Consider the following 26,374-nt stretch of genomic DNA (forward strand, 5'->3'; position numbering starts at 1 on the left):
CCACAGCACACAGGGTGTTTCAATTAAAATGCACCAGAATCTATCTGGGTTTTTTTGTCTTAAAATCCAGCTGAAATTTCTGACTTTATATTAAAACTGGACTAAATATTACCATTTTGAAATTTAAATTTTGGCTAAGCAACTGCTTTTTTGTTTTTCAATAGGAAAGTTATTCTTTGTCCTCAGTTTAGTCTAAAACTGATAATGAATTTATTCTTGTGAATTCATTTTTTTTTTTTTTTTTTGCTTCAAACCTTTATTTCATGAAATAAATACCCAGCTTTCTACCCCAGAATTTTTTTTTTCCCCTTTCGAATCACTTCCTTTGTCATTATTTGCAAGAGATGACACATAACTGCCATTGTACAGCTAGCTGTACAATGGCAGTTATATGACATGCCTATCAAAAACCAATGATCATATACAAGTAGGGAGGGAGGGAGGGTGTGTATGTGTGTGCGCATGCATGCACATGTATTTGTTTTTTCTTGAAATAAAATTGGTTTACATTTGTTTCAGAAGTATAACAATGTTTTCTGACTAAACTAAGGGCAGGGAACAACTTTCCCATTGAGAAAAAGGCAGCTAAACAAAATCTAAATTTAGAAATTATAAGATCTATATGGTAATTCAGACCAAAAAAAAAGGTCCAAATGACAACTAGCCTAAACTAAAAAAGAAGCAAGATAGACCCAGTGCATTTTAACTGAAACACCGTGTGTGTGTGTGTGTTTTTAAAACTATTTATACATATGATAAGCAGAAATATATGCACATGTAAACATTTGCACATTTATCAGTTTTTAAAACACTGGGGCAAATGGAACAGATTAATAATTTCATCTTTATATTTTATGCCTGTAATATTCTTTTTTTAATTTTCAGAGAATTACTATTTTTTTAAATAAAAGGTGTAAAAACCAGCACATTTTAACATTTAATTTTTTTAAAACTACAAAAAATAAATAAATACAAAAATCAATGTAATCCATTCAGAAAGGTTGTTGTTATTTGGTTTTTAGGAGCATTAGCAACTAAGGCCATTTTGCTGCAGGGATATGCCGTGGTCATTCCCTGACCTTTTGCATCCTCTGTATTTGGTGGTCACGGGCTCGAACCCCGGTCTAATCAAGAAGCGTCTGCTGCTCCTGCCCATCTGGCTACGGAGGCGCCATTCAGAAAGGATGAAATATTAGTATACTCCAAGCAGAATTAAAAAACTTTTCCAAAAATTAAAAAAAAAAATGTCATCTGTCAGGTGCCACACTATTGTATTTATTATAACTTGGAGCACCATGGCAGAGTTATATCAACTTATCTTTCACAGCTTGGAATAATAGCAGGTTCAATTTTCTGCATTAATTCCTTCCGAGTTTCATACCTTGTGGGTTCCTGACTACAACTGCAAGGAATTATTTTCTAATTAAGTTTAATGCAAGTGTAATTTTCAATATTTATCTGCACTTATCAATGAGCTTAAAAATTAATAATTAATTTTAATTAATATGTTTAAATAAAGTAGTACCTTGATCTTTCATTATAGATTAATGATGTAACAAACATTTACCATAACAGTTCCATTTGTAAATAAGTTGGAAGATCTGTGAGGTGCATCAGTACTTTGTCCTGGTGGTGGATTCTGGGGTCGTCTAAAGAAACTAGTGATGAAGTATATAATAATTGCTCTAAGCAAGATTCCTTTTAATATACTCCAATATGTAGCTTGTTGCTGTTGTTGTTGCTGCTGCTGGCTTTCAGAATTCTGTAAAAACAAATTTTATGTATATAGTTATATAATGCTTAATAAAATTTTGAAACAAAATACACAAATTAAATGTCTCACACTAAACCTGTAAGTGGGGTTTATCTTCAAAAAAATCCATCTGTAAACCACCTTACCCAAACAGATGGCTGACAAAATAAAAAACAGACGTTTTAAGCTGAAATACTTTTATTTGGATAATATGCAAAGTTTTCCAATTAAGCTCCAGGAATGAGTCCATTGCACACATCAAAGAATATGAAACCACAATGAAATGCATCACAGCACATACTATGACATTTACATCCAGTGGTGTTGTTCAAAGTGCTGTCATGTTAAGCTGTGAATGAAAAGTGTGACTAAAACCTACAACCTGTTAAAACAAGTATATGATAATGATGCTTTATCTCACATGCATTTTTCACTGGTTTGCAAGATTCTGGAATGGCCATGAGAAGCTATGAAGACTATGAGTACCATAGGCAGTCACAAAATGTACACATTGTGTCTGATTAGTGCATGATGGAAGAACTTCACTATTCATTCCGCACCGAGTGATGAACAAAAGCTTCTCAGATGATGCAAGTGAAAAGCTCATTCCAGATCTCTCATTGCTGAATTCAACTGTAACAGGTGATAAGTTATTGGTATTTTGAATACAATTCACAAAGCATGGAATAACAATTGGTGAGCTATCAGACACAAAAAAGTTTTTTAAAAACAGAAACCAAAGTGATGTGGATCACTTTCTTTGATAACAATGGAATCATTCACATAAGACCAGGATCCTAAGACAGTGCATAAGTTTTAGATATGCGTATTAGTAATATGCGTAAGTTTTAGATTGTTTATAGTAGTAATAGTATTTACCATATAGTGCAAGGAAGCTACAGGCTTTTGCTGCACTGGCAAAAAAAAAAAAAAAAAAAAAAAAAAACACAACACAACCAAGTAGATAAGAAAACATTAATTATATGCTTTCCTTCTCACACACGTAAATATCCAGTAGACTTTCGAATTTATTCAAACTGTTAGCCTCAACTACCTGCAAGGGCAACTTGTTCCAGCTAACAACGACTTGCTGGCTAAAAGAAAACTTCCAATAATCTAATCTAAACCTCAAGCCCTGTATTTGAACTCCTATAAACCTCAATCAGGCCACCTCTGAGGTGCCTGGTTTCCTAGCTCTGTAGCCCACATAATTGGTTTCTTACCTGAAAAAAATTGTCATGTATTGTGCAATTACCTCAGTAATTGCACAATACATGACAGGTATCACTTCAAAATAATGATTTGCATAACCCTTTAATAATTAAAAATCTGAATTTTTTCATAGCTTCCTAAACACACACAAGGATTGCAATTCAGTCACTGAAAAAAGTGACACAAAAGTACCATGAAGTGTCTGAGAATTATAAGAGCGGACACCACTCTAAAAGGGACACATTGTAATGGCCATTGAGGCTAAAAGTATTAGAAATTACATGTTATTTCTGATATAGACACAGATAGACATAGGTCCTTTTTGTACTTTCAAGGGTAACCAACATGTACATATTTTTGTTGGTTAATAGTATTTTGCAATAAAGGCAAATTAAAATCAGGGTCATTACAGTAATACTAATTAGACTTGTGATTACCATGTATTACTCACAGAGCAGATGGTACAATATATTGGTAATATGCTCTTTACCAAGAAATGTTTACAAACTTATGTGAGCTCTCCAATGCAGTTCCACTATTGGCACCACTTCAGCAAGGCAATAAAATTGCGAAACTAAGAAATGCTCTTTCCAGAATTAAAAAAGAGAGAGAATATTGTAGCAAGTCTGTATTGGAGGATTCATTTTTTGATATCTATATAAAAAAGAAAGTGTGGGAATGATGCTATAATACATCTTTCAAAAAAAAAAAAAAAAACGGCAATAGACTTCATAGATAATTTTTATCAGTAGACCATTAGGCTTTTCAGTGTCCACAAATACAGGGTATCCACAAACCTTTACAAAAAATAAATAAAAAATATTATTGTGCAAATAAAATACAATGCAATCTAAAACTAATTTCAGATGATAGACGATATCTTCAAGTTTTTATTTACCAATGGAAAATACCACTGCAGTAGACAGCAGCATAACTGCAAAACTCTAATCATGACAGAATTTACCAACCTGGAGATGGTGCAATGCATACTTTGGTCCAATAAGCTGCAGCCACCACTGTTATGCATTAATTTTGAACATGGTTTAAAAAAGAAGCCACCAAATAGATCTATTATTCTGCAGTGGTATTGAATATTGATAAAGGATGCCTGTCTGTGCAATCTCCTTGCCGAATATGGTGGCCAAGAAAGTCAGTAAGGGCCACAGTAGAACTGGGGAAGTTTTACGGAAAGCCGGGAAATCCATATGATATGACAGTCATGAGCTTAACATGTTAAGGTTATTGTTATTGTTATTTGGTTTTTAGGAGCATTAGCAACTAAGGCCATATTGCTCCGGGATATGCGGTGGTCATTCACTGACCTTTCCGCATCTTCCATATTTGGTGGTGACGGGCTCGAACCCCGGTCTAATCAAGAAGCGTGTGCTACGCACTGCTGCTCCTTCCCACCTGGCTATGGAGGCGCCCACATGTTAAGGTCAACATTGTGTAACATGTTATGGTATGTTGTCATCTGAGGACAAAACCATACAAGTTACAGTTTGTACAGAAGCCTCGATCAAAAAACAAGAGGATGGAAAGTTTCTCCAGTTTTGTAATTATGCTGCCATCTACTGCAGAATGCACACTTTCTGATTGGTGAATAAAATTTGAAGTGGTTTCTTATTTATATCATGTACCCTATTCACCCTGTATATTCGATATTCTTGTATATTCAATAAAAACGTTGTGATGCTTGACATTACTTTCGTTCCTTTAGTGACAACAGTGTCCAGCTTTTGACTGAGGGGTCATGACAATTTTCCCATGCTATTTCATACCACTTTCATTTGACAGTGAGAGTGGTAATTTAAGTAAATGCATAATAAGTTCATTCATGTATGCATATTTTCCTTTGGCAAAGAGGCTAAAATTTTCTAGGCATTACATTGATTTTTTTAAGAAATGAAATTTCTTGTTTGTTTGTGGCAGGGTAGGGCTGTATGCAAAAATTTAAACAGTGAGGGGTTTTAACCCATCAAAAGTGGAAGTATCTAGTTACATTAAAAAAAAAAAAAAAAAAAAAAAAAAAATTTGTGAGCAAAAACAATGAATACTAAAACTAGTAGGTGATCTAATTATCCATAATGAAAATGAAACTGCCAAAATGAAATATTCTAAACAAATTCCATTCATATTCATTTTTTATTAAAAGTTAATTAACAGAAACACATATATGATAATAATCAATTAAAAAAAAAAAAGCAACAAGTTACAGTGAATTTTATTTTTCCAATTACTGAAACTACAGGGCCCTTCTAAAAAAGCAGACACCTCCTTATAATGAATACAGGTAGTTCTCAACTTCACGAATTGTTCCTAGCGTGCGCACGTAAAGTGGGAATTTATTTCACATAGGCATAATGTTAAAATTAGGGGTTACGTTTTCAACAATGAAATTAGTTAGCTAATTAGTTTATGTTTAAACAATGATTGATTTATCCAAAGAAATGAAAATGTGGCCTGTAAAATCAAGCAAATCATAATAATAGAGAAATTATTTATGACTTACAAATGTTAAAGAATGTTTATTCTTCATCATCAATGAAATGCACACTTGTTGATCACTCATTATTGGCTCGGCACTCGTTGGTTTGTTGCACAAGGAGTCATCTTCTTCAGAAATGCTTCAAGAGGCATTTATTTCCAAGATAATCTTCTCTTTTCTTTATAAATTTCAATAGCATGCACAAGCAATTTTTAAGGGAATGCACAAATTACAACTAACACAATTTGCGCTGAGTAACAAGTTTATGAAGCTTAAAAAAAAAAAAAGGAATGAAAAGAAGATTCTGAAAATTTATTTGTTTTTTATACGATTGAAGATTTTCAGTAAAGGGCAAACACATTTCACCATAACTTAAAAACCACACAATTTCAGCTATCGGTATTTTCACAAATGCAATAACATCAAGTTTACTACCTGTTTATAATTGCTTGCAGTAAAAGAAAAGCACAATAAACCAGAAAGTGCAAATAGTTTTATGGTCGTGACTTCCAGAAATGTGCTTTAGAAAAATAAAACAAAGCCATTCAAAATTGGTTCTTATAATATATTATTATTATTATTATTAGCCATATGGTTGCAAGGAAGCTTGAGGCTTATGCTGCACCAGCCAAAAAAAAAAAAATTTCTGAATTACCCTGAGAGAGAGAGAGAGAGAAAAAAAAAAAAACAAGAGTCAGAACTAGAAGGGAATCACCAAGAAAAAGAAGAATGATGATATCCAGCTCAGAACCTGGGTGTGCCAAGCCCATACTCACCAAATGTGAGCCCCTGGGGTTGTATGATAACGATGAAAGTGTAGTGCGTTTAATGATTTGAATTGGTAACTAATACAATTTACACTATAAAAACGACCTTTTAGAGTTATATAGCAAAAATTTAAACTGCCAAGGTCGTGGAACGAATTACCAAAAAACAGTGTTATCGGGTTCACATTACAATATTTTTACGATAGTAATGGATTAATATCGTAAAGCGGGGTACACTGTACTGTATAGCTACATGCGTGGTGAAATGCAGTATTTATAATTAACATTCTTTTTTTGCAATTAATGTTCACATTTTCGATTTTGTTGATACTTGATACTTGAGGGGAAAAAAAAAAAAAACTCGTAAACCCAGGAACTCGTAAAGAGAGAACTGCCTGTACTTTCTTCTAACCCAATGATGTCTGGTTTAGAGAGGTTTCACTGTATATTCACTTCTAGAAATAAACGGCTGATTTCACCTAAGCAGTTGAAATACTCAGATTTTCACTATTCTCCAAAATAATAGCTGTACTTTATTTATTACTTTAGAGAATAGTGAATTCAAAATTTATTATAATAAAAATACAGCAAATGTATTTGTAAGTCAAACAGGAAACATAATTTTGGTCAAGTGCTACATTTTACCCCAGGGGGTTCACATCTGGTGAGTACGGGCTTGGTACACCCGGTCCTGAGCTGGATATCATCATTCTCCCCTTTCTTGGTGATTCCCTTCTACTTTTGACGTGCTCGCGCTCGCTCTCTCTCTCTCTCGCGCTCTCTCTCTCTCTCTCTCTCTCTCTCTCTCTCTCTTCCTCCCTCTCCCTCTCTCAGGGTAATTCAGAAAGTTTTTTTGGCTGGTGCAGCATAAGCCTCAGGCTTCCTTGCACCATAGGGCTAATAATAATAATAATAATTATGAAATAATATGTTCAGGATAGTTAAGATTTACAAAACCATTGAATGATATACAGTACATAGGCTCTTTCAATTAGTTTTATTTATCAGTGAGGATATAATGATTTCAATTCAATTTTGATTGTCCAAACAGTTCACATACACATAAGTATTATGAATGGAGGAAAAATTCACCGAAAACCTTTTTCCAGTGTCATAGGGTTATAGTAGAATCATAATAGCTATATCTGGGTATAATAGCTATATCTGGACTCTTAAAGACTGAAGAACTGATAATATGCCTTAGGCAGTCTTGTTTTCATTCAGAAGCTTGTAAAATAATTTTGTCAGGATAATTACATCCTCATCTGATGAGAACTGTATTAGCTTTGTTTAAGGTTAATAGATCTCAGAGTAAACATTCTTAGTGCATGCATTATTATTATAGTTTATAAGTGAAAACGCTTTGTTTGGAACAATTTACTAATTTATTTTCTTTTATATGAAAGGTAAATTTTGGAAATTAATATTTTAAATTTAAAGGAAAGAAAGGTCATATTTAAAATGTACACTCAGATTTCTTGTCATTGTAACTTCATAAGAGGGCTCACCTAGAACCAGGAATTTTAAAAGCTGTGCTTGGATACTACTGTGTTTGGGAAGCATTACAGTGAGAGAGACAATCTCTGGAGTTAATTTAAAAGAGTTGACATGGAATATTTAATGAGGACAGTTTAGAGCAATGGATACTCATTAGCTATCAAGATTGATAATTTATGCACAGTGATAAATATGCTGAATTACATCTTTGAGTCTTATAGTTGGATATATGGTTTTTTTTTTTTTGGTTTTTTTTTTTATGTAAACCCCAAACACGAGAGGTATTAGAACCTATAGTACTTAGTACCATGCTTGAGTTGGAGGTTGAGAAGACGAAAGAAGATATTTGTTGACATTGGACTTGAACTTCTGTAGACTATAATTTTCAGGAAATACGTACGAAGGAAGGTTGTTCCAGAAAACGGCAGTTGAATGAATAAACGAAGAAGATGAAAAGTTGGTTCTGTGAGTTTGAAGTTGGACAGCATATGGATGTTGGCGGCACATGTTTGGCCTGTTTTGAAAGAGAGAGAGCGAGAATTATAGAAGCAAATTCAGAAGAACAGTGCCCATGGAAGTATCTGTAGAAGAGGCATACAGCAGAAACAGTACGTCTATGAGACAGCGAGTGGAGAGACTCTGTTAGAGATGAATCATTATTTAGCCTAACTGCCCTCTTCTGAATGGAATCTAAAAGCCTCAGAGAGGTTTTAGGGGCACTGCCCCAGATGTGGGAACAATATTCCATGGTAGGGCGGATTAGTGATTTGTACAGAGTGAACAGGTGTTTGGAATAAAAGTAACGCCAAGAGCGAAAGAGAAAACCAAGTTTTTTAGATGCAGAGGAAGCAATATTTGTAATGTGCTTGTGCCAAGAGAGATTAGAAGTCAGAGTAATCCCCAAAAGAGATATATCATTTTGCCCAGTAATCGGATTGTCACCAAAGATAAAAATAGGAGCAGAAGAATCCTTTTTGCGAGATATAAGACAAGACTGAGTTTTAGAAGGATTGAAATCAACTAAGTTGTCTTTGCCCCACTGGAGAATTACCTGTAGATTGGCATTTAAGGAATTGGTAACAGATTTTCGAGAAGTTTAAGCTGATTGAGCAGGACAAGGTTTCTCAAAATGGAAAGTGGAATGCAATGTGCTATCATCGGCAAAACTAGGGATAGGATTTCGATTCAATGGAAGAAGGTCATTAATATACAAGAGGAAAAGAGTGGGGGAAAGAACTGAACCTTGGGGGACACAGGCATTAGTGGAGAAGTTAGAAGACAGAGAGCCATCTACCATCACACCCTCAGTGAACAATCAAAGAGAAAACTGGATAAACCAATTACTAAAAACAGTTGGCAAACCATAAGATGGAAGCTTGTTTAGAAAACTTTTATGCCAAACACGATCGAAAGCCTTTGAGATGTCAAGAGCAACTACTTGTGTTTCACCGAACCTTCCCATTGAATTGGTCCATAAATGGGTAACATAAGCCGGATATCACCAGTGGATTGACACTGACGGAATCCATACTGGCGATCGTTGATCAGACGGAAGGTTTCTAGGTAGTTTAAGAGTTGACGGTTAATTGATTTCTCCATTACTTTAGAAAGAGTAGAAGTAATTGCAATGGGACAATAATTGGATGGGAAGGATTTGTCACCCTTTTTAGGAACTGGCTGGATATGAGCAAATTTCCAAGCAGAAGGAAAAAAACACCTTTGGAATAAGAAAGTGAAAAAAGGCGGTAAAGAACAGGAGTAAGTTCAGAAGCACAGGTTTTGAGAACAAGTGGACAAATACCATCGGGACCTGGAACTTTCTTAGAATCAAGTTTTGTCAAAATCCTTCTGACATCCTTTTGACGGAAGACTACAGGAGGCATTGAATGGAGTGTGCGGGATATGGTGGGAGGTGTTTTACCAAGATCATTAATACATGAGTTGGAAGAAAAATGGGATGCTAGCAGGTCAACTTTATCCTTGGCTGAAGTGACAACAGAACCATCTGGTTTGGACAGAGGTGGGAGCAGAGATGGCCAAAAGTTGCAGCCAATAGCTTTGGCAAGAGACCAGAATACTTGGCTACCATTAGGGCAAGAAGCAAGTTTTCTACTCTTAGCCTGTTCAAATTCTAGTTTGGACTGATTAATAACTGCTTTACAATTGTTGCAAGCTTTGCTGTAGGCAGAAAATGAAACTGAAGAATTAGAAACAAGCCAATTACGATATGCAACGTTCTTCTCTTGAACAGCCTTACCACATTTATTGGAAAACCAAGGTTTAGATAAAGGATGAGATTTTAAAGTGGAGTGTGGGATAATGGATTCATTCCTGCAAGAATAATTTCACTGACATGATCTTGTAATGCCAAACAACACAAGGTTGGGAATAGCCATGAGATAAGGGATTCATTGGAGAAGAGACAATCACCAAGTTGTGATCTGAGATGCCTAAAGGACCTCTCACTTCAACCGTGTATTTAGAAGGGTCGTTTGTGAGAAAAAGATCAAGCGTGTTGGCTGTATGGTTAGGATTGTCCAGTATTCTTGTAGGTAATTACTAATGAGTAATTACTTTTGCAATTACTAATTAGTAATTGCAAAAGCCTCAGCATCTCGACCAGCTGGGTCGGTGTGACTAGAAAACGGAAGCCAGCTGTGACTAGAAAACGGAAGCCAGTGTTACTATAGTCCCTCCATCGTGAAGGTGCAAACAGAGGATCTGGTTTTTGCAGAATGACCAGACTTTGCCAAAATTTGTGAATTTAATTTAATGTTGTGAACATTAAATTAAATTCACCAAGGAAAAGGGTGTTCCCATCATGGGTCTCGGTCTCTCTCTCTCTCCAGAATTCTTGATGTAATCGCTATTTCCTACAAATGCCGGTCTCTGGTGGTTAGAAATGCTGAGCCATTATGGAAAAGCAAGTTGAAAGAAATAAGCTGGGAGCAGATTATAAACAAATCATAACCGCACCACGAAGGGGCATTACGGCAGTGATTCCTCCAAACCCATGATGGGATCATGCATAGAAGATGAATTCCGTCTCCATATAATAACTTCTATTATACCTGACTGGCATTAACTTCTGGCAAACAGGTGATAATGCATAGGAGTACATGTTTGCTATTTTTCTTACAAATTTTAAAATTTGTCCTTAATTTAATTTATCTCGCATCACACCAATCGAGAACTGCTGGCCTAAATAGACACACCTAGAAGCCATACTCTGACCCTGCTTACAATGGTTTACATTTGGACAGTCACCTAGTACGAGGTGCCTTATTTCAAGCCTAGCAGATGAGAGTTATACCCAGGGTTACTATAGTCCCTCCATCGTGAAGGTGCAAACAGAGGATCTGGTTGTTGCAGAATGACCAGACTTTGCCAAAATTCATCCCACTTGACTCAAGTGTCACCTGAATATCAGTTCCATCAGTGTTTGACTCAAGGTAGCAAGCTCAGCTGATCATACTTGACAGAATGTCTGTGACAGTTTCAAGGACCACACCCTCAGTGAACTATTACATATTATATAATACATTTCATAAATTGAGAAAATACTCCATATATTATAGTATTAGTAATGGCTGCATGGTGAAAGAAAGCCTATGGCTTATGCCGCACCAGCCAAAAAAAAAAAAAATAAAAAAAAAATAAAACAATTATAAAAAAAAATAAATAAAAAAAAAAATAAAATAAATAATAATAATTAATAAAGAAAAGGAAATTAAACCTATCATCCTATGCACTTCCCTCACCCGAAGGTACTATCCAGATGACCTTTGAATTTCCCCAAAATGTCAGCCTCTACCACCCACATAGCAACTTATTCCAGTGATTTATAACTCGCTGGCTAAAATAAAACGTCCTGCAGTCCAATCAAAACATCTCCCCCCCCCCTGTAACTTGAATTTTTGTCCCCTGGTTCTAGCATCATTTATAATCTTGAAAATTTCGTCCTCATTCATTTTACTCAGAGCCTTAAACGCCTCAATAAAATCTCCTCTAAGGTTTCCAAACTCTGCAACCCACATATTCGAAGTCTTTCTTCATAAGGACGCCCTTTTGCCGATCTCACCAGACGAGTTACCCCTCTTTGCACCCTTTCAAGAAGCTCAATGTCTTTCTTTAGGTGCGGTCTCCATACTTGAACACAGTATTCCAAGTGTGGTTTAACAAAAGCCTTATATAATGGGATTATCACGTCCCTATCTCTACTTGCAAAAGTTCGATAGATCATCGATAGGACATCATGGGCCTTCTTTGCTCAGAAAATTTCATGTCTGACTGTATCATAACACCAAAGTCCCTTTCCTCCAGTACTGGGTTTAGTTGAACTCCACCAAGTGAATAAGTTATTTTGGGATTACTGTTTCACAGGTGTAATACCTTACACTTTGTTGGATTAAAGCATAGCTGCCATTTTTCTGACCATTCCTGAAGTCTATCTAGGTCTCTCTGAAGAAGCTCAGCTTGACAGTGATCATTAACTACTCTACCAATTTTAACATCATCTGCAAATTTAGACATCACGCCCTCTATCCCTTCATTGATGTCATTTATGAAAATTAAAAACAACAGTGGTCCTAATACTTAATACTGATCCTTGGGGAACTCCACTTCTTACATCAACCCAATCTGAGGAATAGCCATTTATCACAACCCTCTGTCTCCTGCTATCCATCTAAGGATTTTCCCAGTGATTCCAACCTATTTCAGCTTATAAAGCAACCGCTCATGTGGGACTGTCAAAAGCTTTGCTGAAATCTAAATAAACAATGTCGAAATTATTCCCTAAATCCAGCTTGTGAGTGACCCTTTCAAAATAGTGAACCAGATTTTTTAAACATGATTTTCCCTTTACAAAACCATGCTGAGTATCCTTGAGAATTTCAATTCTATCCAAATAATCCTGAATTCCACCCTTGATCATTGCCTCCATGATTTTCCCTACCACTGAAGTCAGACTGACAGGTCGATAATTTCCCACTTCACTCTTAGAGCCACCCTTATGTATGGGAGATACATAGGCACTTTTCCAATCGAAGAGAACCTCCTCAGAGACTAGTGATGCTCGCATAATTAGCCTCAATGGTTCAATGCACTCACTTGCCGCCTCCCTTAAGATTATAGGGTATATTCCATCAACTCCAGGAGCCTTACTGGCCTGTGGGCTCAAACGTTTTTTCATTAAATAATCTTGCGAAATTTCAGTATCATTAATTACATATTTTTCAACTTCGCTCCCACAATTTCCCATTGCCACAAAAGGATTTTCATTTGTAAATATCGATGCAAAATAACTGTTGAGTTCATCTGCAACGGCAGCTGGTGTATTTAATACTATCCCCTTTCCCTTAACGTAAAGGTCCGATCTGGTTTTTCCTGCTCTTCTTGGCATTTATATATGTGAAGAATTCCTTATCTCCCCTCTTTGCTCTGTTTGCTAGTGATTTCTCATAAACTGCCTTTGTCTGTCGAACCTTTTCTGTGGTTCTATTAAAGATCACCTTGTAGCTGTTATAGGCTTCAGTACTTTTTATTGCTCTGTAGCCTTTCCATGCCACCTTTTTCTGCTCAAGTAATGTGGTAACTTCACTATTCATCCAACGTGGAACCCTCCTCGTGGAGTATTTTTTTAATGGTAAATATGTATTCAAGGCGTCTGTGATTAATGTTTTAAAAGCATACCACAGTTCAACTGTATTCATTCTCTGTGCGATATCTACCTTAAGGCATCGTAATTTCTGAAATTCCTTTGCCTTTTACTACTGCTGCTACCTCTCTCATCATCGTCCACCATAGAACTCCGTGATCACTTCCTGCTACTGGTTCCTCTACTGTCAGTCCTGTTATGTCATCTGATTCATGGGTGATGATGAGCTCTAGGATATTCTTTTCTCTAGTACTTTCCCTGACATGTTGATACAAATAACAGTCATTTAGTTGATTTAAAATTTTTTTTTCCCCATGTTGAGTTGCCTTCCCATTTACTCCAATCAATTAGAGGCAAATTGAAATCACCCATAATAAGACATTGACACTTACTTGCCCATTCCATTTGTATGTGGAAGCTTTCGTCATAATCTTCACAATCACCTGGTCTGTAGATCACCTTTTGGAAACCTTTGTTTCCAACTATCTCACACCATACAGATTCTATACTAGCATGTGAAACGTCTGAATCTGGGAAAGCTACTGTCACACTCAGGCTGCTTCTGATATAAGAAGCATTACCCCACCACCCCTTCTACCTACCCTATCCTTCCTAAATACATTATACAAGCCATACTGAAACTCATCATCCCCAATTTCCGGGTGGCACCACGTCTCCATAAGCCCTATTATGTCCGCGTTACTTGTTTTAACCAGCAGTTCGACGAATTCGCGCATTTTATTGACAACACTTCTAACATTACTATATAAACAATTAAGACGTACTGTTCTTGTATATTTAACAACCCTAACACAACCCTTGAAGTTTTTTAGGCTCACTTCCCTGGCATTAGCTACCTGCTCACTCGAAATGTTTCTGCCCCCAGAACATCTAGATGATATGTCCAGTTGGGGTAACAGATAAGAACTCTTGAGGTATGTGCAAGAGTTACTTTGACCAACATTATCAGATAAACATGTGTCAGTATTACCCACATCTCCCCAACTAGCAGTTTCCCTGAACCTTTAAGGTATCCTCAATAATACTGGCAAAAACGTTTGCACCACCTATATATATTAACAAAGAGATATAGCAATAAAGTTCCCAGACTTGTGCTGTTGCAGACATGATTGATGAGTTTGAAAATATAGAGAAGTAATAGGTTTGTTGAGATTGTTTCAAACTTCCACAGGTGGTGGCCCTCCCCAGATCGTCGATTAGGCTGACAGGTTGCAAGTAACAACCAGTTTCATTACTTTTGAGCCTAAAGGCAAGTTGATGGTACATATCCATTAATTTTGAGGGTAGCGGCCAGAAAACGTATTGAAACAGTGAGGTTAATTATGAGGGCATCATTTGGCTTGGGTGATAATCCTTTTGATTTGAGTTCCAATGTATCACTAATACATATAGGCAGTTCTGAGAGTGAAGTCTGTAACTACAGACCCATTAATCTAACTTCAGTGTAAGGAAAATTTTAGAGGCAAAAATCAGGAGTGCAATCCAGGGACACTTAGAAATGGCATTCTGAAAAACACATAAAATGGTTTTGTTAAGGGAAAATTACGTTTAACTAACCTGGCAAGTTACTTTGATAGTTACTCACGAGCTAGATGTAGGGAATAATTTAGAATTTATTTGGATTTTAGCAAGGCATTTGACTCGGTCCCTCATGATAGACAGATTACTGCACAAGATGGAATGTGTTGGGATTACCAGCAAGATTCCAAGACAGCTCTCAGGATAGTTGCAGGGAAGAAGTTAGAGGGTTGTGATTAATGGATATTCTTCAGATTAGTGTAATGTCAGAAGTGGAACCCCCAAGGACCAGTTCTTGGGTCACTATTGTTTCTCATTTTCATTAACAACATGGACGAAGGAATAAAGGGTGTGATGTCAAAATTTCCATATGATGTAACAATTGGGAGAGTCGTTAACGATCAGTGCTAAGCAGTGCTCCTTCAAGATGGCTTGAACAGGCTTCAAGAATGGTGAGAAAAGTGGCAGCTATATTTTGATGCGGCTTGGTAGGGTTGAATTAAAAATAGTAGAGGAAGAAAGGGATGTAGGAGTTATTTTTTATTTATTTATTCAATTGATTGCTAATTACAATCGCCACTTGTAACATGCAAGCTACGGAGATGCACCTGGTAACATGCAAGCTAGTGGGGATAAAAAATAAAATAAAATTTACAACTCAGAAAATAAATTGACAAAACATTGACAGTTTAAAAAAAGGGTCCTTCGTGCTAGGCGTCTCAAAGAGGAATATCCACAACATGTAAAGCTTAACACACTTCACATACAAACTGCATGATGGCAGCATAACAATGAGAAACAAAAAGATTGTGTTGCTAGGCAGTCAACCTCCAAATCGAAATCCAAAACCACAGCAGAGATTTTGAGAGAACTGCGCATTGGGACCACCTTCAACAGGGGACAGGCTTCCCAGCTCAATTTTTAATAGCACTATATACAAGAGACTGGGCTCTAGGTAGTATATTGCAACTCAGTTGTTTGTTCTGTAGGTCATATTAGAGCATAATTTTTCAGTTAACTTGAAACTGGTTCAGGATTTCCACTGTATTAAGCAGGAACATCCTGTTAAAGCTTTTCAAGGAGATTAGGTTGGAGCGAAGTGGTTTGACTGCAGACTGCATAATTGCCTCAGACTTTGTGGATGCGAGATGATGCCTGATAGAGCTGGCACATCATATCTACTTGTCAATAACTTGGCCAGGATATGAATATTTATTTGTCCTGATAATTCCAAGGTATCCCCTCCATATTTGCATACAGAATGCCTCTTGATACAGAAAAGGGAAACTGGAAGATCCAGTTTAACCACTAAGAAGCCAATATTCAATGCTTAGGAAGGTTTTGACGTACATTTCTGGGGCTGATAACCAAAGCATATAAGGCAACCAGGACAACCCACCTAACAATCTATCTTTCACCATTTGAGCATTATGGACCCCAGTTAATTCCTATCTTGAGTGCCAAATGGTGGCTAGGGTCTTCTTCTTTGTGGTAGTGAAATGCTAAATGAAGAATAACTTGCTGTCCCAGGTAATTCCCAGATCTTTGTGTTATTTGACTTTCTATATGGGTTGACCATTTAAGAGTATAGTGATGTTATGATATGGGCAGATATGAAGTTTTCTGAGTGGTGTAGATAGGTGGCCAAGAAAGCCCATGGTGTCCTCTCAGTGATTCCCTGTAGATATAGACAGGTCATAATCTCACTCTAAAAAGCAACTGTAAAACTTCATTTGGAATATTGTGCCCAATACGGAGACCAAATCTGAAAAAACGGATATTCAGATTCTTGAAAGGGTCAAAGGTCAGGAAACATGCATGAGATTGGCAAATGGGCAACTATACAAGGAAAGACTTTAATTATGTGGGCTACAGAGCTTCACAATCAAGCACCTTAGAGGGGACCTCATTAAGGTTTATAAGACTCTGAGAGGGGTTAGTAAAATGAATGAAACTGGAATTTTTACTGTTATAAAGAATTCTAGAACTAAGGATCCATAAATTCAAATTACAGGAAAAGAATGTAAGAAGTTTCCTTTTGGCGAATGAGTAGTATGCTGGAACAAGTTGCCTCCAAATTGTTGGAAGAAATTCAAAGGTCAACTGGACAGTTACCTACATTTTTTTTTTTTTTTTTATGTAAACCCCAAACACGAGAGGTATTAGAACCTACAGTACTTAGTACCGTGCTTGGGTTGGAGGTTGAGAAGACAAAAGAAGATATTTGTTGACATTGGACTTGAACTTCTGTAGACTGTAATTTTCAGGAAATACGTATGAAGGAAGGTTGTTCCAGAAAACGGCAGTTGAATGAATAAACGAGGAAGATGAAAAGTTGGTTCTGTGAGTTTGAAATTGGACAGTAAATGGATGTTGGCTGGTGGTCGCACGTGTTTGGACTGTTTTGAAAGAGAGAGTGGGAATTATAGAAGCCAATTCAGAAGAACAGTGCCCATGGAAGTATCTATAGAAGAGGCATGCAGCAGAAACAGTACGTCTATGAGACAAGGAGTGGAGAGACTCTGTTAGAGATGAATGAATCATTAATTAACCTAACTGCCCTCTTCTGAATGGAATCAAGCAGCCTGAGAGAGGTTTTGGGGGCACCACCCCAGATGTGCGAACAATATTCCATGGCAGGGCGGATTTGTGATTTATACAGAGTAAGCAGTTGTTTGGAAGAAAGGCAATGCCAAGAACGAAAGAGAAAACCTAGTTTTTTAGATGCAGAAGAAGCAATATTTGTAATGTGTTTGTGCCAAGAGAGATTAGGAGTCAAGGTAATCCCCAAAAGAGATATATTTTGCCTAGAAATCGGAGTGTCACTAAAGATAAGCATAGGAGCAGAATCCTTTTTGCGAGATATAAGACAAGACTGAGTTTTAGAAGGGTTGAAATCAACTAAGTTGTCTTTGCCCCCACTGGAGAATAGCCTGATGATCGGCATTTAAGGAATTGGTAGCAGATTTTCGAGAAGTTGAAGCTGATTGAGCAGGACAAGGTTTCTCAAAATGGAAAGTGAAATGCAATGTTCTATCATCAGCAAAACTATGGATAGAATTTCCAGTCAATGGAAGAAGATCATTAATATACAAGAGGAAAAGAGTGGGGGAAAGAAATGAACCTTGGGGGACACCGGCATTAGTGGAGAAGTTAGAAGACAGAGAGCCATCTACCATCACCCTCAGTGAGCGATCAGAGAGAAAACTGGATAACCAACTACTAAAAACAGTTGGAAAACCATAAGATGGAAGCTTGTTTAGAAGACATTTATGCCAAATACGATCGAAAGCCTTTGAGATGTCAAGAGCAACTACTTGTTTGTTTGTTATTTGGTTTTTAGGAGCATTAGCAACTAAGGCCATATTGCTCTGGGATATGCGGTGGTCATTCCCTGACCTTTCCGCATCCTCTGTATTTGGTGGTGACGGGCTCGAACCCCGATCTAATCAAGAAGCGTGTGCTACGCACTTCTGCTCCTTCCCATCTGGCTAGGGAGTCGCCTGCAACTACTTGTGTTTCACTGAACCTTTGCATTGAATTAGTCCATAAATGGGTAACATAAGCCAGAATATCACCAGTAGATCGACACTGACGGAATCCATACTGGCGATCGGATGGAAGGTTTCTAGGTAGTTTAAGAGTTGGCAGTTAATTGATTTCTCCATTACTTTAGAAAGAGTAGAAGTAATTGCAATGGGATGATAATTGGATGGTAGAGGAAGGAAGTGCATAATTTGTATTTTCCTATCTGTTTTTTTTTGGCTATTACAACAAAAGCCTGTGGCTTCCTTACACCATAATGCTAATACTAATACAACTTTTTTTATATTATGACTGACAACTTCAATGACTTCATGCATTTGTTTTGGGTTTAACTGATAATCAGATTTATTTGACAGGTCTACTCCCATTTAGTTTAAAGCAAAGTTTTTGCAATGCCCTTTAAACCATTTGTTGGATACACCAGCAAAATGAACACAGTCGGTCGCAATGTATCTCTCAGATACATATTAGGTTTCATATCGAAAAATTAGACTTTAAAAATCACTCTAGTTTATTCATAAATAACATATACAAGAGATTCAAATGTTTATTTATTAATAAATTTTTATTTTTACATAAATTTTTTATAAAAAATATTTTTAAATAAATTATTTTTCATCTTGTTCATTGAATGTTAGTTTTTTAGAGCATGATGCACAAATCATTTCTGCATGCTCTAAGCAGAGGTATTGTTTACAATTTGTACAAGAATACCTTGTCAGTCTGGTTCTCTTTGTTGCTTGCCAGCAATTAGTGCACCACTTGCGACTGCTCTCCAGTTCTGCACTTGTAGAGGGTTGGTACTCTGTTGCCTTGGTTGAAGGGAAGTTCGAGGGACCTGGCTCCTCCAATGAAGTTCCTCAGCCACTAATTCCACAGAAATTTGCTTGAGGAAGTCTGCGGCGCTTTACGTCTTTTTCATTTCCCACGTAGATCACTTGTGCAATTGATTCTGCAAATGTTTAGTATGGCATAGAATATCACCATCGGCCAATGACGACAAGCTCACTCCACATTGTAAGTTGCCCGCATCTGATCCACAGTATCTACTCCAGACTTGGTTGCATTATAAAATGCTACAATTTCTGGTTTCAGCTGATCACCAGTTTCACAGCCAATGCATCATCAAAATGAAAGGAGGAAATCAAGATGACATTCTTTGATTTCTTCAGTACATAGGAAACAATTGTTACTTCTTCCCTGAAGCCAAAAAAACTCGATTTTTCAGGCCGGCTCTTCGCTGACACAAATTCAACTGGGAGTTGCAGTTTGTTCTTTTTTTTTGTTCCAACATAGGTTTCCTTTTTCTGAGTTCCAAAACTAAATTGACATCCGTAAACCAAAATATATGCTGTAATGTTCCGTCCAGTCCCATGGATTGGTTCAGCCAGTCTTTTGACAACATCAGCTGGTCTACTGCTGATTTGGTAAGGACCTTCGGGTTGCTTCCCTGTGTATATTTCAAGATTATAAGAGCACAGCACCCTAGCATCTACTAAGGAATATATTTTGAGTCCATATTTGTTGGGCTTTGAAGGTATATACTGTTTGAAACCACACTTTCCTCTGAAGGCCTCTAATTTTTCATCAATAGTTAGAATTTGAACTGGAGAGTAACATGTCTTGCAGTTTTTTTACAAATTCAGTGAAAATCTCTCTTGTGGGGGCGAGGTGATCAGGTTTTCTTCTCTCATCCCTGGTTGTTTGATAATTGAATCTTATACACCAGATGAGGAACTTGAAGTGTCTCTCTTATTCATTACTAAGTGATATTTTTCAATGCCATTTCTGTCAGTTCCCAACTCTTCCAATTTCTGCTTGTTACTCCAAAGTGCTCCAGATAAATGAAGGCCAATGAAAGTTTTATCTCAATTTTGTCTGTAAATTTGGCATCTCTTTCCTGGCTGTAGTTTGAATATACTGATTTGTGTATTCAACAATTTTATCTAAAATTTTGTCAGTAATAAATCAGTTCCATGCTTCGGAGGTGTGGGGACATGCTGCATTTCTTGCTTGACCAATAACTCCAGGAAGTTTTGTTAGATTTTGAGATCTGCACCGAATTTTTGTTGATCTGTTGACCTTTCCTCCACTTGGTGAATTTATCTTTTTCTATGAAAAAACCATCAGTATCATCCTCTTTGTTGCAACTTTCCCCCTCTGATGTAGTATCTTGTTCATTCTCCGAGTTGTCTTCTCTTGTTTCAATAATCTTCATCGGATTCTATCCCATCATCAATGCTTTTCTGATTTACTTCCTCAGTAAACAGCAGGGCACAAAAAATTTCAGCATCATTTGCATTATTTGGGTATAAGCGATCCATCCTGGCCATCAAAAGCAACACAGCACCACTTACACGGACAGACATGCTGTATCTCACAGATACAAACAGCAGACTGAATCGAAACCAAAAGGCTTGGGAAAATGAAACCAATACCAATGGCTTCCAATAAGCAATGTAGGAAGCTACTGAAAGCACACGTGCACAGCGACATCTTGTTCACAGAAATAAAGAAAGATATGATGTATGTATCTGAGAGATACATAGTGACCAATGAAGGGTAAATACACTGCTTATCACTGATATTGCCCACTCTAAAAGGAGTGCATACTTTGAGCTCAAAATAAGTGGAGTACTAGATATCAGTATAGGCAAGAAATGATTAAGTTTGTGTATCAATTCAGCAACAGTTACAAAAATGTAGAGTACATCAATATAAAGCATGGTCTCAATAAACAGTGATACAAGAGGCCATGAACTGTGTGGTATGAAGATGAAAAGATGGAAACTATTTTGGTGAACCATGAGCAATAAGCTTACACTCGTGTGCTGAATAGGCAACAGTGGTACGGGCAGATAACAGTGACCACATACCAAATGTGTTTGATGGATAATAGATCTGTTGCACATGCTGTCCAAGAAAGCAAGTTGTCATCATGCAGATGCTATCCTGCTGGCAAAGAGATCCGAGATGCAGCACAGAAAGGAAAGCATTGATCTTCAAACAGTTTCAATGTGATGTTTTGCCATGAACAACAGCCAGAGGTAAATGGCTACTGTAAGTGATGATTTCCCACACCATGATTCCAGATATTAGTCTGACATGCCACTTCCTGATGCAGGCTGGATTACCTCTGCCCAGAGCATCTTTACAAACCTGTATATAGCCATCACTGGTCTCAAACAGGAATGTGATGCATCACTAAAGATGACAATAGCAAACTAACTGAATGAGTATTTTGCATCTACATTCACACATGAGGAATTATTAAGGTTTGAAAATGGCAGAAGGTTATCAAATTGTAGCAGGATACTTAATGATTTTGTAATAACTGAAAGCAAAGTGGAGGAGAAACTGTTGAAGTTAAACATAAAAAAGCACCTGGGGTGGATGGGATCTATCCAGTTATATTAAAGGAGGGGGCAAAGCAACTAAGCAAACCCTTAGCCATAATTATGAGAGCATCCTTGGACTCAGGGGAGGTTCCCACGGACTGGAGATGTGCAAATGTATCCGCAATTCACAAAGGGGGATCGAAGAGTAACACGAGTAATTATAGACCAGTTAGTTTAACTTCTGTTCCGGGTAAAATAATGGAGTCACTGGTTAAAGATGCATTGCAGGATCATCTTGACAAGACTGCAGCAATAATTCAGACACAGCATGGGTTTGTTAAGAGAAAGTCTTGTCTGACAAATTTGATAGGATAATATGATGTGGTTACAAAGGAACTGGATGTAAAAAATAATTTTGATATCACATATTTGGATTTCAGGAAAGCTTTTGACACTGTTGTGCATGGAAGACTATTGTACAAATTGGAACAGAATGGTATTAAGGATAAGTTGCTACAATGGATAAAAGGATGGTTGAGTGGGAGAAGACAGAGGGTGGTAATCAATGGGTGCTGCTCTTCGTGGACTAATGTTATTAGTGGAGTCCCACAGGGTTCGGTATTAGGTCCACTGTTGTTTTGTATATTTATCAATGATATTGATGAAGGTATATCAGGCTTAATGTTGAAGTTTGCAGATGATAACAAAGGTTAGCAGGGTTGTTAATGACAGTAATGGCAGTGTGCTACTGCAACAGGATCTAGATAATTTGGGCAGATGGGCTAAGAAGTGGCAACTGAAATTTAACCTTGACAAATGCAAAGTACTGCATATGGGTAGAAGTAACCCCAGAGAAACGTACCAACTGTGTGGTACTATGCTTAAGGTGGTAGAAAATGAAAAAGACCTAGGAGTAATTGTGCAGTCAGATATGAAGTTTTCTGAGCAATGCAGACAGGCTGCCAGGGCATGTCATGGGGTTTTGTCAATGATATATAGGAATTTTGCTAGCAGGGAGAAGAAGGTGAGTGTCCCTCTGTATAAGGCAATGGTCAGGCCACGCCTTGAGTACTGCGTACAGGTCTGGAGGCCTCATTTTAGGAAGGATGTAGATTTACTTGAGCGTGTACAGAGAAGGGCAACAAGATTGGTGAGGGGAATGAAGGGATCCTCTTACCAAGAGAGGCTTAAGTTCTGCAAATTGCAGTGGCTGGAGACTAGGCACCTGTGCGGTGATCTGATTGAGGTGTATAAGGCCTTGAATGGGTTGAGCACGCTGAATTCTGATGGGATCCTTCCACTTGTTCAGATTACGAACCTAAGGGGGCATAAATTCAAATTAAGAAAAGATAGATGTAGAATAGATGTGCGGAAATTTGCCTTTAGCCAGCGGGTGGTTAATTGCTGGAACAAACTTCCATCTGTCGTTGTGGAAGTTGATAGGTTGAATAAATTTAAGGAGGAACTGGACAGGCATTTGGAGGGAATATTGTGTTTTTTTTTTTTTTTTTTTTTTTTGCTGATGCTGCATAAGCTCATACACTTGCTTTCTTGCATCACATGCCACTACTACTACTACAATAACATTCTTGGTCTCTTAGCAGCTCTCTTCCTGCACCAATTCAAATGCTGATGACAATGGAATGGCGTCAGAAGCAGATGAAGCAATGGAAAACAAAAATGCAGTTCCCACTCTCTGCATTCATCTGTTAATTGTGATCTCTGACAGGTGCACGTCATGAGTCTGATATGGTTGTAATACTCAGTGTTCCTCCATTTTTGTTGTAGCTTCTGTGATGCAGCCAAAGGTCAAGCCAATTGTGTCTGTTGGAATGTTGTCGACTGACCGCTTTGCTACCAGAGAGCAGCAATCACTTGGAAAGCCACTCCCTGATATCTTACTGCAAGGAGGAAAGCCACCTACTTACTGGCTCCCTACAGTTCCAGGTGGTGCTGTAGGCAAGCCAATAGATTCCTGAAATGAAATGCCAACATAGAACAGAGTGGTAGATAGCAAAGAAAGTGGCAGCTAGATGGAGGAAGCCAATAGATAGTTAAGAAAGAAAGTTGGAAGCATCTTCCCAATAAAATGGAAGAGAGAGAGAGAAGTTGTCTTAAGTGGGGGTTTAAAGGTTGTCATATCCCACCCCAAATGGGAGGAGGCCATGTAGATGATATCCTGCCTCCATAACCCTAGAAGGTTTGCATGTTGTCACATGGCCGGACTCCACATATGACAGCTTGCCCAGTGTGATGATCACACACCTGCAGATTGGTGTCAGCAGGGTTTCTAGCACTGGAAGAGGTAGAAACTGACCTTAACACAAAGTGACTGGGGTTAGTGGAAATTCCACCTTAGGAGTTTCTAGGCCACTGGACTGATGAAAGGGAGGTCCAATGCCAAAAGTCTAATGTCATCATTCTGTCCTGGATAATGTTGCTTCCAAAACCCACCAAGGAGTTTGGTTCAAGAAGAGGCTCAAGGGAAGATGGCCTTCTACGGGAGGTTGGGTGCAATGGGTGCAATTTTCAGCTCCGCCATATTGTTATGTCACATGACATCTGCCTGTAATGTGCAGTCAAGGAGAAATGGGGGAATGCAGTGAATGGGCAGAGTCAACCTGTCAATCGCTGCATTCCCAGTATATTAACTAGTTCTACGTAATGCACCCAGGATGGACAATTAATTATGCTGGATGTCAATGGGTTGATATCCAGCTAATAAGTCCAACTTATGGATGTCAGATGTTTATAAACAGTAGATGGTTGATGTTTGCCAGATATCATTTGTAAAGCCTAATTATAAAAAAAATGCAGGTGCCATTGTTCATAGTCTATGACACGGCAACTAAAAAATAAAGTTCTTGTAATCTGCGGTAAATCAAATGTTGATTTACTGCATTTTCAACAATTTTTTACTGCTGAAAAAAAGCCGTGAATTAGGGTTGAATTTGAAAGTGTCTGCAATTCTGGCCAGACACGACAGGAGGGAGTATATGATGAGAGCCTTCTCGACCAATTCGGCGCTTGAAAGATTGTGCAAGGCTCAAGGGGTAAAATTTTTTTCAGCCGGGTCTGTACTTGTTAACAGGAGAGACTGCTTCTACAGGGATGGGATACACATAAATAGAAAGGGTGCAAGAATATTTGCTGATGCTATCGAGACAGTGTTAGGTGGGTCGGAAAACTGCTAGTTTGGGGGGGGATACAAGGACTAATAGATTAACAGTAGCCAATGGCAGAGGTGAAAGTGATTCTTGCACTGCTTCTATTGGAATGAGCAGAAGCCTGGAAAACAAGATGATGCAGATAATTCAGAGACTGCTGGGAGTCATTACAGTACAAGAAAACACATGGGTTGTGTTAGGGTAGATAAGAGTAGTAATAGGTGCATGTATACTTGCGTGTACACCAATGCTAGGAGTTTGGTAAATAAATTTGATGAATTTGAGGTATTGCTCAAAGCATCAAAGGCAGATATTGTTGGGATATCAGAGACGTGGTGTCACACAGATATAAGGAATGCAGAACTGGAATTTGGGGAGTACAATGTGTACAGAAAGGATAAACAGAATAGGAAGGGAGGAGGGGTTATGCTATTTGTTAAGAAACATAAAATCAAAGGAAGAGAAGCCCGTCGACATCGCTGGACAGTGCAGTGTTCAGTCAGTTTGGTGTTACATAAGCATTGGGAGATCAAAATTGAGAGTAGGAGTGTGCTATAGGCCTAATGACTCTGATGAGTATAATAAGAAACTGTGCAGGGAAGTAGTGGGCCAGTAAATCAGAGAGTCTAATAATGGGGGATTTAAATTTCCCAGATATTGACTGGAATTTGTGGGTTGGTCACTCACACACTAGCAAGGCTTTTGTGGATTTATTGGATGATTGTTTTCTACATCAGCATGTTCGGGAGGCAACTAGAGGGAGTAATACTCTTGATTTGATTATCAGTAGTGATTCTTCATGCATTAAGAATCTACAGATAAAGGAACCACTAGGTGGCAGTGATCACAGTGTGCTGAAGTGGGATTTACACAAAGAGGTAACTACGATCAGGGGTAAAGGAAGGGTTTTTGCTTTCATAAAGGCAACTACAATGGTCTGAGACAGTATTTAAATTCTATACAGTGGGACCAACTGATGATGTTACCAACAGCAAATCCAAAATGGGAAGCATTCAAAGAACTTATCTTGGAAGCTACTAGGCTTTACATACCAACTAAGAAATATTGTTCAAGGTTTAGACCTAAATGGATGTCAGATGAACTAATGAGACATATCACAGAGAAGAAAAATGCATGGGATACATATAAATTAACATGTGACACAGAAGCCTATGATAGATATAAGTTGATCTGTAACCAAGTTACAAACGAGGTTAGGCAGGCGAAGGCAGATTATGAGAAATCTTTGGCAAAGGATGCAAAGAAGAACAGAGAAGTGTTCTTTACTTATGTAAACTCTAGGAAGGAGATGAATCAGATTAGTCCACTTGATATCGATGGTTCAACTGTTGATGATCCTGCTCAGGTAGCTAACAAACTAAATGAATATTTTGCATCTACATGAAGA

General features: G+C 37.7%; 1 protein-coding gene across 1 annotated transcript in view; it reads right to left on the reverse strand.

Annotated features, from left to right (window-relative positions):
- Window positions 1-26,374, reverse strand: part of LOC150088628 (putative lipid scramblase CLPTM1) — a 179,904-nt gene that overhangs the window by 149,393 nt on the left and 4,137 nt on the right. The window contains exon 2 of the mRNA XM_090369595.1: window positions 1,568-1,762. Coding sequence (XP_090225721.1) covers window positions 1,568-1,762 — 195 coding nt within the window. The remainder of the gene's footprint in view (window positions 1-1,567; window positions 1,763-26,374) is intronic.

The sequence above is a fragment of the Mastigoproctus giganteus genome, chromosome 3 (assembly GCF_048544385.1).
Source record: "Mastigoproctus giganteus isolate SK-2022 chromosome 3, ASM4854438v1, whole genome shotgun sequence".
Taxonomy (NCBI): Eukaryota; Metazoa; Arthropoda; class Arachnida; order Uropygi; family Thelyphonidae; genus Mastigoproctus; species Mastigoproctus giganteus.